This window comes from Aotus nancymaae, unplaced genomic scaffold (assembly GCF_030222135.1).
Source record: "Aotus nancymaae isolate 86718 unplaced genomic scaffold, 86718_ANA_hifiasm-v0.15.2.pri h1tg000032l_0, whole genome shotgun sequence".
Lineage (NCBI taxonomy): Eukaryota > Metazoa > Chordata > Mammalia > Primates > Aotidae > Aotus > Aotus nancymaae.
This window is the reverse complement of record NW_026988445.1, coordinates 19,720,441-19,732,915: the sequence shown is the minus strand read 5'-3', so window position 1 is coordinate 19,732,915 and position 12,475 is coordinate 19,720,441. Positions and strand designations below refer to the sequence as shown.

Below are 12,475 nucleotides of genomic sequence, written 5' to 3'. Positions count from 1 at the left end.
AGCAAAGCAAAGGAGGATTGCTTACTTGAGGATTGTTTACAGTGGTACCAGACTATGCCATTTTCACAAAACACTTTAATATGCTGTTGTAATCTGATTTTATCCTATTTTACAAATGAGGAAGTTGAAGCCAAGAAAGGCTGGATCACTTGCCTAACATCACACAACTAATTATATTAGTCAAACCAGAATTCAGATTCTGAATTTATCTAATGCTTATGAGAGTGAAAGAATTGTCATGAAAAGAGCTTCAGCTTGATTGCCTTTGGAGGTTTTTAGTTATCAGTAAATTGCGCTTAACCAGATACTGTCCATCATTAGAATTGATTACTTCTGAAACATTGTTTTTATTAGGCACGCACTGGTTTATTACACACAGCTAGAAGTACTGGAGTACAAGTCTGCCTCCTCTCAGAGATTCCCTAAATTGATCCTCTGATTTCTCAGAGAAGATGAGAAATATACATAGATAGTTGCTATAAGATATAAATGAAAGTATGTAATTTGATCAGATATAGTTGGGAGAATATATCATTAATAATTAAGTTGTATTTTAGATGTGTTGTATATTTCTTCATTATTTTTAAAGGAAGAAATTTAGATTTTATAATTCTCTTTTCAGACCATATTTTACATCCTTCCACGCCTTTCAGGCCTCATTGAAGATGAATGGATCACCATTGATAAATTTACCAGATTCACTGATGTTCCTTTAGATGTGGGATTTCAGTGGTACCTTTCTCAAACTCAACTTAGTAAACTGAAACCAGGTGACTGGTCTCAGCAGGACATAGGTAAAAAAGAATTTTCATTTTATTTTTATTCCCCTTGCTGATCTGGTTAGATCTTTTTTTGATTTCAGTTACTTAGGACAGGTAGTTAATAATCTCACTTTAATTAACATGGGAACTCTGCCTTTCCAGTTAGGAAAAAGACAGTGAAAAAGTGTGGTATAACTTTGACTGACACTTTTAGTTGAAAGTTAACTTTGCTATTTAAAAAAAAAAGCCAAAGAAAGCCTGATCTGTTTATATAAAGCTGATGGCCAGTGGTCTCTCTTTTAAGTAGGATTGTTCATTAATACTCATTGCTTTTCTACTCTATATTTCTGTAAAAATAAAAATTTCCAAAGGACCAAATGAGGAAATCTCTTTTTTTGTCCCCTTTGGGACTAAACCACAGCTCTTGATTCTAGTCCCCTCTTGGTTGGTTGCACGCCACTTCCTGTGTTATCCCTTCTCCTCTGCCTCACCCTTCCCTGTACCTGGACTCCTTCCCTTCAGCTTCCTCTGGAACCCACATCTTCTCTTCCTCCTCCTCCTCTTTCCCTTCACAGTCAAGCTGTCCTGAAACCCAAGGATCAAGTTCCCTAACTCAATTTAAAAATCACAGCTAACCTTTCTAATAGCTGTAGTCCACCTTCCTGTCTGCCATTCACATTTTAGCCTAACTCTGGCTCTCTCCAACCCATAACCACCTTTGAAACTTCTTTCAGGAAATTAGAAATTTTCTTTCCGTTTGCATTACACAGTCTGAGTGGACAGATGGACGCTGCCCTCGGATCACACCTGCCCTTTCTGTGCCACTTGTTTGCCAGTCTCTTGCCATCCTGACTTTCCTCCCCACTCTGGCCCTTCTCGCTCAATGAGTCCCCGACTTGCCCCTGACATTGGTGCTTCTGTAAACTTTTCATGTCTTCAGGACTCACATGTGACTTGTTGAAAAGGCCAATTATGGGTCTGGAACTGCCCTTAGTTTAATTCAGTATCTCTGGAGAAGAGTTCTGGGAAAATGCAATTTTTTATCAAGCCTCTGGATGGTTCACTAATGTGTTTTAAGACATACCGTCCTAAATTTATTCATTCAACAAAGATTGATTGCCTCCTACGTGCTATACTTGAGACCAAGTCCTTGCCTCACAGAGCTCACGTTCTTACAGAGGAGTGAACACATACCTAATAGAGTGTCTGGTAGTAGAAGTACCGTGAAAAAACAAAGCAGGGTAAAGAGAGGGGCAGAGGGTAAGAAAGATCTTCTAAGGAGTTGACATTGAACAGAGACCCCCAAGGAAGTACAGGCAAGGCAGGCCGAGGTCTGTCTGGGGGAGAGCTTTACTGGGAAAGGAAGAGTAAATGTGAAGATTCTGGAGCAAAAGACAGTGACAGGAGGCACTTCGCAGAGTGGTTGGGTAGAACCTGGGAGGAGAGGGAAGAGGGATAGCATAGACAGCTGGCGAGTTCTGCCATAAAGTGGAGCAGGGAAGTAAGGTGTTACTGGATTGGCAAAATGGCTGGCGAGGTCTGTTTGTTCTGCTTGTTTTTGGTAAAGAGAGGCATGTTGTAATAGGCTTTTCATGCTGAGGCTTAAATGTTAGTATCCCCCTAAATGTGTTTTTTCTTTTTTATGAAAGTTTTGCTTCATTTTTAATTGACAAACAATAATTGTACATATTTATGGGGTACAGTGTGTAGTTTTGATACATATATACATTGTGTAATGGTCAAATCAGGGTAATTAGCATATCCATCACGTCTCACCTTTGTGGTGAGAACATTGAAAATGCTCTCTTCTAGCTATTTGGAAGTATACGTACGATACATTATCGTTGCTTATAGTCATCTTAATGTACACTAGAACACAAGACCTTATTCCTGGCTAACTGTAACTTTGTACCCTCTGACCAACCTCTGCTGCCACTGAAGGTTTTCACTGGCCTGGACTTCCTCTCACTCTTCATGCTCTCCCAGAACACATTTATTAATGTCCACAACCTGAAACCACCACCTATGTAACTATAACTTTCAAATCCTTATCTGCTCTCCAGCCTCTTTCCTGAACAGACTGGACATTAGCGTCGGGATATTCCTTAAGCTCTTGAAATACCACCATTTCCAAATTCAATTTGCCTTTCTGCCCAAAATTGCCTGCTCTGTATGCCCTATTAATGGTGTCATTCAACTATCAAGGAAGTCGTTCTCGTCCTGTTTTCCTCTTTTTTAGCCCCTGTTGCCTTGTCTTAAATTAGAGTGGCATTCTCTTTACCTGGACTAGTACAAAAGCCTCTTAATGGTTTGCTAGCTTCCACATAGCTGGTAAAAGAGACTTCTTTAAAACACACAGCAGTACTGTTACTCCCCTTCTTAAAATCCTTTAATGGCTTTTATCTGTAGAATAAATTCTCTTCTTTTTTTTTTGAGATGGAGTCTCACTCTGTCTCTCAGGCTGCAGGCTGAAGTGCAGTGGCACCATCTCAGCTCACTGCAACCTCTGCCTCCCGGATTTAAGCGATTCTTGTGCCTCAGCCTCCCGAGTAGCTGGGATTACAGGGGTCCACCACCACGCCTGGCTAATGTTTGTATTTTTAGTAGAGATGGAGTTTCGTCATGTTGGCCAGGCTGACCTTAAACTCTTGACCTCAGGTGATCCTCCCGCCTCAGCCTCCCAGAGTGTTGGGATTACAGGCGTGAGCCACCGTGCCTGGCCAGTAGAATAAATTCTTTATCATTATATGCAAAGCTCTTTGATCTGAGCCATCTCCCTCCACTCCATTGCAGGCTGTGCACTAAACCAAGGTACTTGCTGCTGCCTGAACCATGTTGCTCCCACATCCCATGCCTGTGCACATGCTGTATCTACTGTCTGCTTTGCAGACTTTTACCGTCCTTCCCATGAGCCTTCCTGGGTCTTACTCTTTGCCTTTCCTTCCCCCAGACATTAGTAATCCCTTTCTGTGTGAGCATTACCTTCACTGTTGTACTGTGTTAAAATTATTTGCATGTCTGTCCTATCCTAAGTGAACTAAGTGCTCCTTGATTGCTCAGAAAGCAGTTTGGAGTAGGACAGAGTTGAGGAAGAGCTTCAGCAATAGAGTCTCATTCCTGTACTACAGAGATCAAAACTCTGCAGTCAGATAGACTAATAACGTTCCGTGTACTCATCAGTTTAGTCAAGAGATAACTGCTTTATACAACATCCTTCATTTTAGAAGAGTTCCTCCAATCACTTGTAAAATTATTTTAGATATTTTATTATATTGTTTTCAGAAATAGTCTTTCCACAGAAAATCCTAATCTTCTATTGTTTGTAAGATAAACCATTATTTTATGTACCTCCAAGGAAAAAAAATGTGACCAAACTATGATAATCTGGATTCTAAGACTATCTCAATTTCAGATATGCTAAAATGTGAAAAAATGTTTATCTTATGTTTTCATGAAGTATCACAGTATATTAGTTAGTAGAGCTGAATTTGAAAACTTAAAATTACTATTAAAAATGGCAATTGTGTCTGAATGCAAGTAAAGTTTTTTAGTTAATGCTTCGTTAAATCTCATTCTGAGTTATTTCAAATTATTAAAAATACATATACATGTATAAATATATAGAGATAGATTCAGATTTATTTATATGTGGATTGTTTTATTTTTCCTTCCCAGGTACGAATTTGGTCGAAGCAGATAACCAAGCAGAGTGGACCGACGTTCAGAAGAAGATTATCCCATGGAACAGTCGTGCTCCTGAGTTAGACCTGGAGCTCCTGTTTCAGGATCGTGCTGCCAGACTTGGAAAGTCAATTAGTAGACTAATCGTTGTGGCCTCTCTCATTGACAAACCAACCAATTTAGGAGGTAAAGTTGTAGATTTCCAGGAGCTTGCCTAAAATCATTTAGTCTTAAATGTTTTTTAATTAATCCGCTGCCACGGGAGCTTCAAAGGAATGTATGGGAGCTGATGAGCTTAGCATTGTGCTGGAAACAACTGTAATGACTCCAGGTATTCTATGCAGGACTGTGCAGGACCTGCGAGGTGTTTGGGGCTTCCGTGCTCGTTGTTGGCAGTCTTCAGTGTATCAGCGACAAACAGTTCCAGTACCTCAGTGTCTCTGCAGAACAGTGGCTTCCTTTAGTGGAGGTGGGTGGAAAGTAATTTATTATTAAAGTTCTTATAACAAACCTGCACATGTACCCGCGAACCTAAAATAAAAGTTTAAAAAGTTTGTAGAAATATTTTGTAGTGCTCTTTGTGTATTAGTTATTTTGCTTAATTTATAGTAGTGCCATCTTTAATCGTTTAAGAACAAGCTTAAAAATAAAATACAGCTCACTTCTGTTTTTCTACTTATTTTTTTATAGGTCACATTTAGAAATCATCAATAATGTAGAATTCTGTTCAGTAAAATGTATCCTGTTACAGCTCACTCTTGATTTAGGAATAATTCTTAGAAATTTATATCATGTTGGGAGAGTTCTTTTTTATAATGTGTAGTTCTGTCCATTTTCTTTTAAAAAGACATAACAAGTTTAGGTTAATAAGTTTTTTAACTCTAATTCACAACAAGCAGGGCTGTAAGTGAATGAATGTTATATTCTGTTTAAACTAATATTCAGGTAAAACCGCCTCAGCTAATTGATTATCTGCAGCAGAAGAAAACAGAAGGTTATACCATCATTGGAGTGGAACAAACTGCCAAAAGTTTAGACCTAACTCAATATTGCTTTCCTGAGAAATCTCTACTCTTGTTGGGGTAAGAAGCTTCTCTTGTCCGTAGTATATTCTCTGAACCCCAGACTACTGGAAGATGTTACCTTTCTTTTCTTCTCTTCTCTTCTCTCTTCTCTTCCTTTCCTTTTCTTTTCTTTTCTTTTTCTTTTTTGATATGAAATTTCACTCTGTAGCCCAGGCTGGAGTGCATTGGCACGATCTCGGCTCACTGAAACCTCTGCCTCACAGGCTCAAGTGATTTTTGGGCCTCAGCCTCACAAGTAGCTGGGATAACAGGTGTGCTCCACCAGACTCAGAGTTTCACCATGTTGGCCAGGCTGGTCTCAAACCCCTGACTTCAAGTGATCCGCCCACCTCAGCATCCCAAAGTGGTGGAATTACAGGCGTGAACCACCATGCCTGGTTAGGAAGATGTTACCTTTCTGTTTTACAGTTTATCTAGACTCCTGCTCATACCTGCACTTCTCTTGGATTTATAACATTTATAAGAAGCCCCTGGGTTTTCCTTTTATTTCATCTTTCTGGCATGGTCAGGTGAACACAGAATTGACCCATCAGTCTTTTTCTTACACTCTTATTTATTTCCTGGTACCACAGATTTACTTCATTTGTTAATGTCTCTTTTAGTAACATTCAGAATATTGAAGAGAAAAATAAGTAAACAAAAAATAAAAAGAATATCATAGAAAAAAATTGTTATACAGGAAAAATAACTTTTCTTCCATTTTCTTCCTCAGAAATGAACGTGAGGGAATTCCAGCAAATCTGATCCAGCAGTTGGATGTTTGTGTGGAAATTCCTCAGCAGGGCATTATCCGCTCACTGAATGTCCACGTGAGTGGAGCCCTGCTGATTTGGGAGTACACCAGGCAGCAGCTGCTCTCACACGGAGACACCAAGCCATGATGTGCCTATCTCAGTAAACTGCTGGTGCTGTTGAAAGTTTTTTTAAAAAAAATATTTGGAGTAAAGAAACAGATTCTGAAATTTACTGTTATAATTTGTGTTTCTTTTTTCTTGCAATTTAATGCCAAAAGTTTGTCATGTGCCTTAAATATATTACTATATATTTTTTCCTTTAATAAACACTTTTTGTTAAATTGTATTGTTTCTTTAATAAAATAAGCAATTGTGGAAATAAAACCATGGATTTTTTTTTTTTTTTTTTTTGAGATGGAGTTGTGTTCTTGTTGCCCAAGCTGGAGTGCAATGGCACAATCTTGGCTCACCGCAACCTCTGCCTCCTGGGTTCAAGTGATTCTCCTGCCTCAGCCTCCCTAGTAGCTGGGATTAAAGGCATGCACTACCATGCCTGGCTAATTTTTTGTATTTTTAGTAGAGACGGGGTTTCTCCATGTTGGTCAGGCTGGTCTTGAACTCCCGACCTCGGGTGGTCTGCCCGCCTTGGCCTTCCAAAGTGCTGGGATTATAAGTGTGAGCCACCATGCCCAGCAACAGTGGACTTAATTTTAAGAGATATTTCCTAGAAACTCCTGTTGTCAGAAATGTGGACTATGATCAAGCAGAGTTAAAGCAGCGATCATCTGTGAATACTCATACCCTTGAGTCCTATGGAGACCGGGGAGATTGAGGCAAGTTTCTGAATGAAGAGGGGTCATCAGCCTCTGTGCTGCTTTCCATCTCCGAACTCCCCTCAGGAAACACGCTTGACAGGATGTGGAGCCAGCATCCCTTTGAGGCTCAGAATGCTCAGGTAATAGGCTTTAATTTATTTTTAAAGCCATGACCAAGGCCATGATCACTCATAGTAAGTTTATGGCCAGGTGTGGTGGCTCACGCCTGTAATCTCCACACTTTGGGAGGTCGAGGTGGGCGGATTACCTGAGCTCAGGAATTCAAGACCAGCCTGGCCAATGTGATGAAACTCTGTCTCTACTAAAAATACAAAAATTAGCTGGGTATGGTGACATGCACCTGTAGTCCCAGCTACTTGGGAGGCTGAGGCAGGAGAATCACTTGAACCGAGAGGCGGAGGCTGTAGTGAGCTGAGATCGCGCCACTGCACTCCAGCCTGAGTGAGAGAATTAGACTCCATCTCAACAAAAAAAAAGTGTATATGAAGTTTTTCATAGTACCTTTGCACAGACAGATCTAATAGTGGTTAGAAATAGTCTATATTCTGACAAGTATGAACATGGACCTACAGGAGCTGAATTATTCCTGTACATCACTGAAACAGAATGGAACCTGTAAGTGTTGATTGACTGTTTCTGTTCTTTCGAATTTTGTCTCTGCTATTTATACTTAATTATTTATGGGTATTTATCACCCAGCAATGAACTTCAATTATGTCTGGGTCCCTTTTAATAATATTTAAATTTAAGTCCATTACCTGTAAATATGTTCTTCTGTAGTTTTCTTTTAAAATAACTTTGTTTTGCAGAAGGGTTGCAAAGGGAGTACACAAAGTTTTCTTATACCCTTCACCCACATGCCTCTAATGTGATCTCACATAACCATGGTGACCTTCAGCAAAACTAAGAAATTAACCGTTAACAGTGGTGCTCTTCGCTGTGCTATAGACTTGATTCGGATCTCCCATTTTCCACTCTGTTTTCTGCCCCAGGAGCCATCCCAGGATACCACATTGCATTTACTCATCAAGTCCTCTTAGTCTCCTCATATCCCTGACCAGATATTCAGCCTTTCCTTGTCTCTCATGACCTGGATACTTTTGAAGAGTACTTACTGGCCAAGTATTTTGTATATGTCCCATAATTTTTGGGTTTGTCTGGTGTTTTCTCATTAGATTGAGGTTGTGGTTTTGAGGAGGAATATGACAATAGTCAGGTGCCTTCTGTCACATCATGTCAGATGGTGCATGGCACCAGCAGGATGTTCCACTCCGATCATCTGCTGAAGGCTGTGCTTGCCACATTCTTCTTTGTGAATTTGCTCTCTGTTCTTTTCCTTGGTTTGTTAAAGGTGAGTGACTTAAGCCCAGCCTATACTAAATGGTAGGGAATGTAAACCCTCTGGGAGGGAGGAGTATCAAAGAATTCAGGGGCAGCTGTTAAAATTACCAGAGTAATTAATATTTGGGGGAATATTTGGATGCTATGCACATCCCTCTCAGTGGATGGAGCTAGGGGGATCTGTGTATGTCTTATCAACTCATGTATGTACATATCTATAGATGTTTCTGCATTTGTCAGTCTAGATAGGTGAACATAAACATGACTTCGTACTAATTTCTCTGACACCAATCCAGCACCACAGGATTCATTCTAACATTGACTTCTCACTTTCAACTGCTTTTTCTGACATAGACCTGATTCCCGTTATCTATATTTACTTTTTTGTTCAATCCTAATACAAACGTAGTTTCAGAATTGCAAATTTAGCAATGCATATACAGTTCTTTTTGCCCCATAGCCTTACAGTATCTGGTCAAAACACTATTTTCCAGTTACTTAAGTCAGTCCCTTTCTTACCCACCTCTTTGAATAGGGTTATGTCATATATTTATAATACAGTTAGACTCATCGCAACCTGCATTCCTTATTGTAATCCCCCCAGTATCTTGGTTGATTCTATTTTAATGTGCATTCAGGGTCACTCTTTATAGTGCACAGTCTGGGTTTTGACAAATGTTAACTCATGGATCTACCACCACAGTGGCATAGAGAACAGTTTCATCACCCAAAGTTTGTGTAACCCCTTCACAGTCAAGCCCTTTCCTCATCTCAGCCATTGGTAACCACTGATCTGTTTTCTATCCTTTAGTTTCACCTTTTCCAGAATCTTAAAAATGGCAGCATATAATATGCATTTGTGCTTCCCCTGACATTTAATTAAATATATATATATGTTGCCTTTTGGATCTGGCTTTTTCACATAGGAAAGTGCATTTAAAGTTCATCTATGTTCTGTGAATCAGAGTTCATTTTTCCTTATTCGTGAGTGGCACCTCATTGCATAGATGTATCACAGTTTATTCATTCCTCTGTTGTAGGCATCTGGGTGGTTTCAAGTGTTTGGTGATTATGAATAAAGCTGCTTCAAATAAATATTCATACACTGGTTTTGTTTTCAGTTCATTTGGTGAAATACCTAGGAGTATGATTACTGGGTCATAAGGTAAGTGTATGTTTGACTCTATAAAAAACTTTTCCAAAGGGGCTTTATTTTTTGCATTTCCACCTGCAGTGAATGACTGTCACTCTGCATCCTTGTCAGCACTTGGTATTGTCAACTTTTTAATTTAAGCCACACTAATAGGTGTATAGTGATATATCATTGTGGTATTAATTTGCATTACTCTAATGTTTAATAACATGGAGCATCTTTTCATATATTTTTCAGAGTATATCTCTGAGAAGTATGTACAAAATCTTATTTTTAAAACTGCATTGTTTTTCTTATTTTGAGAATTATAAGATTTATTCTGGATACAAGTTCCTCATAAAATATGTGATTTGCAAATATTTTCTCTCAGTCTGTATTTTATCTTTTCATCATTTTAAGAAAGAACTTCATATTTTCTTCTACAAGTTTTATAGTTTTACATTTTACATTTAGCTCTATGATCCATTTTGAGTAACTTTTTGTACAAGGCATGAGGATGTTAAAGTTTTTTTTTGGTGTGTTTGAATATCCAGTTTTTCTAGCACTATTTGTTGAAGATTATCCTTTCTCTGTTGAAATGCCTTTGTGCTTCTATACAAACACAGTTGACTATTTGTATGGGTCTCTATTGTTCCATTAAACTATATCTTTCGTTTTGCCCATAGCATACTGTGTTGATTACTGTACCTTTCAAATAAGTCTTGAAATCAAGTAATGTGAATCCTCCAACATTGTTCTTCTTTTTAAAATTGACTGTTTTAGTTCCTTCACTTTTCCATATAAATTTTAGAATCAGTTTGTCAATATCCACAAAAAAGCTTATTGAGATTTTGAGTGGGGTTGTATTGAACCTATAGATCAAATTGGAGAAACTTTAACAATATCTTAACAATAGTGAGTCTTCTAATCCATAAACACAGTACAGTCATCCCTCAGTATCCATGATGGATTGGTTCCAGGACCCTCTGCAGATACCAAAATCTGAAGATGCTCAAGTCTCTTATATAAAATGGTATAGTATTTGCATTTAACCTGCACATATCCTCCCTTATACAGGCACACCTCATTTTATTGCACCTGATTTATTGTGCTTCACAGATAATGCATTTTTTACAAATTGAAGGTTTGTGGCAACCTTGTGTCAAGCAAATCTATCTGTGCCATTTTCCCAACAGGGTGTGTCTTTCTGTTAACGTTTTGCTAGTTCTTACAAGATTTCAAATGTTTTCATTGCTTTATCTGCTGTGGTGATCTGTGATCAGTGATCTTTAATGTTACTTTTATAATTGCTTTGGGGTGCCACAAACTGCACCCATATAAGACGGTGAACTTAATTGATAAATGTGTGTGTTCTGACTGCTCCTCTCACTGGCCCCTGTCTCTCTCCTTCTCAGGCCTCCCTATTCCCTGAGACAACAATATTGAAATTAAGCCAATTAATAACACTATTGATGGCCTCTAAGTGTTCAAGTGAAAGGAAGAGTGGCAAGTCTCTCACTTTAAATTAAGAGCCAGAAATGATTTAAGAGCTTGGTGTGAGCTTGGTGGCTCACACCTGTAATCCCAGCACTTTGGGAGGCTGAGGCAGGCGAATCATCTGAGGTCGGGTGTTCGAGACCAGCCTGACCCACATGGAAAAACCCGGTCTCTACTAAAAATACAAAAAAAAAAAAAAAAAAAAAATTAGTTGGGCATGGTGGCAAACTCCTGTGGTCCCAGACTTGGGAGGCTGAGGCAGAATTGCTTGAACCTGGGAGGCAGAGGTTTATAAGCTGAGATCGCACCATTGCACTCCAGCCTGGGCAACAAGGATGAAACTCCATCTCAAAAAAATAAGTAAGTAAAAAGAGCTTAGTGAGGAAGCCATGGCAAAAGCTGACATAGGCCAAAAGCTAGGCCTCTTGCACCAAATGCTTAGCCAAGTTGTGACTGCAAAGGAAAAGTTCTTGAAATTAAAACTGCTACTCTAGTGAACACTTAAATAAGAAAGTGAGTGTTACTACTGATATGGAGAAAGTTTGAGTTTTCTGGATAAAAGATCAAACCAGCCACAATATTCCCTTAACCCAAAGCCTTATCCAGAGCAAAGCCCTAACTGTCTTCAATTTTATAAAGGTTGAGAGAGGTAAGGAAGCTACAGCAGAAAACTGTGAAGCTCGCAGACATTGGTTAATGAAGTGTGAGGAAAGAAGCGGTCTTCACAGAAGTGTCAGGTGAAGAAGCACATGCTTGTGTAGAAGCTGCAGCAAATCACCCAGATCTGCCTAAGATCACCGACGAAGGTGGCTACACTACCCAGATTTTCAATGCACATGAAACAGCCTTTTTTTGGAAGAACATGCCATCTAGGACTTTCAGAGCTGGAGAGGAGAAGTCAGTGCCTGGCTTCAAAGTTTTAAAGGATGGGCGACTTGTTAGGGGCTAATAATGCAGCTGGGGACTTCATGTTGGAGGAAGGAACTGCAGATGTGGTGGAAATAAGAGAGAGAGGGAATTAGTTGTGAAGCCTGGCTGGGTACGGTGGCTCACGCCTGTAATCCTAGCACTGGGAGGCCAAGGTGGGCAGATCACTTGAGGTCAGGAGTTCGAGACCAATCTGGCCAACATGGTGAACCCTGTCTCTACCAAAAAATACAAAAATTAGCCAGGTGTGGTATGCATCTGTAGTCCCAGCTATTCGGGAGGCTGTGGTGGGAGAATTGCTTGAACCCCAGAGGCGGAGGTTGCAGTGAGCCAAGATCGCATCACTGCACTCCAGCCTGAGTGACAGTGAGATCCTGTCTCAAAAAAAAAAAAAAAAAGGCTGATGCGACAATGGCTGCAATCTCAAGATCTTGAACGGATGAGAAGTTGCTTCTCATGGATGAGCAAAGGAAATTATTTC

At 39.5% G+C, this 12,475-nt stretch overlaps 1 protein-coding gene across 1 annotated transcript in view; it reads left to right on the top strand.

Annotated features, from left to right (window-relative positions):
* Positions 1–6,602, top strand: part of TARBP1 (TAR (HIV-1) RNA binding protein 1) — a 79,528-nt gene extending 72,926 nt beyond the window's left edge. The window contains exons 26-30 of the mRNA XM_064383615.1: positions 623–794; positions 4,437–4,628; positions 4,787–4,911; positions 5,388–5,524; positions 6,240–6,602. Coding sequence (XP_064239685.1) covers positions 623–794; positions 4,437–4,628; positions 4,787–4,911; positions 5,388–5,524; positions 6,240–6,408 — 795 coding nt within the window. The 3' untranslated portion in view covers positions 6,409–6,602. The remainder of the gene's footprint in view (positions 1–622; positions 795–4,436; positions 4,629–4,786; positions 4,912–5,387; positions 5,525–6,239) is intronic.
* Positions 6,603–12,475: the final 5,873 nt, after the last annotated feature.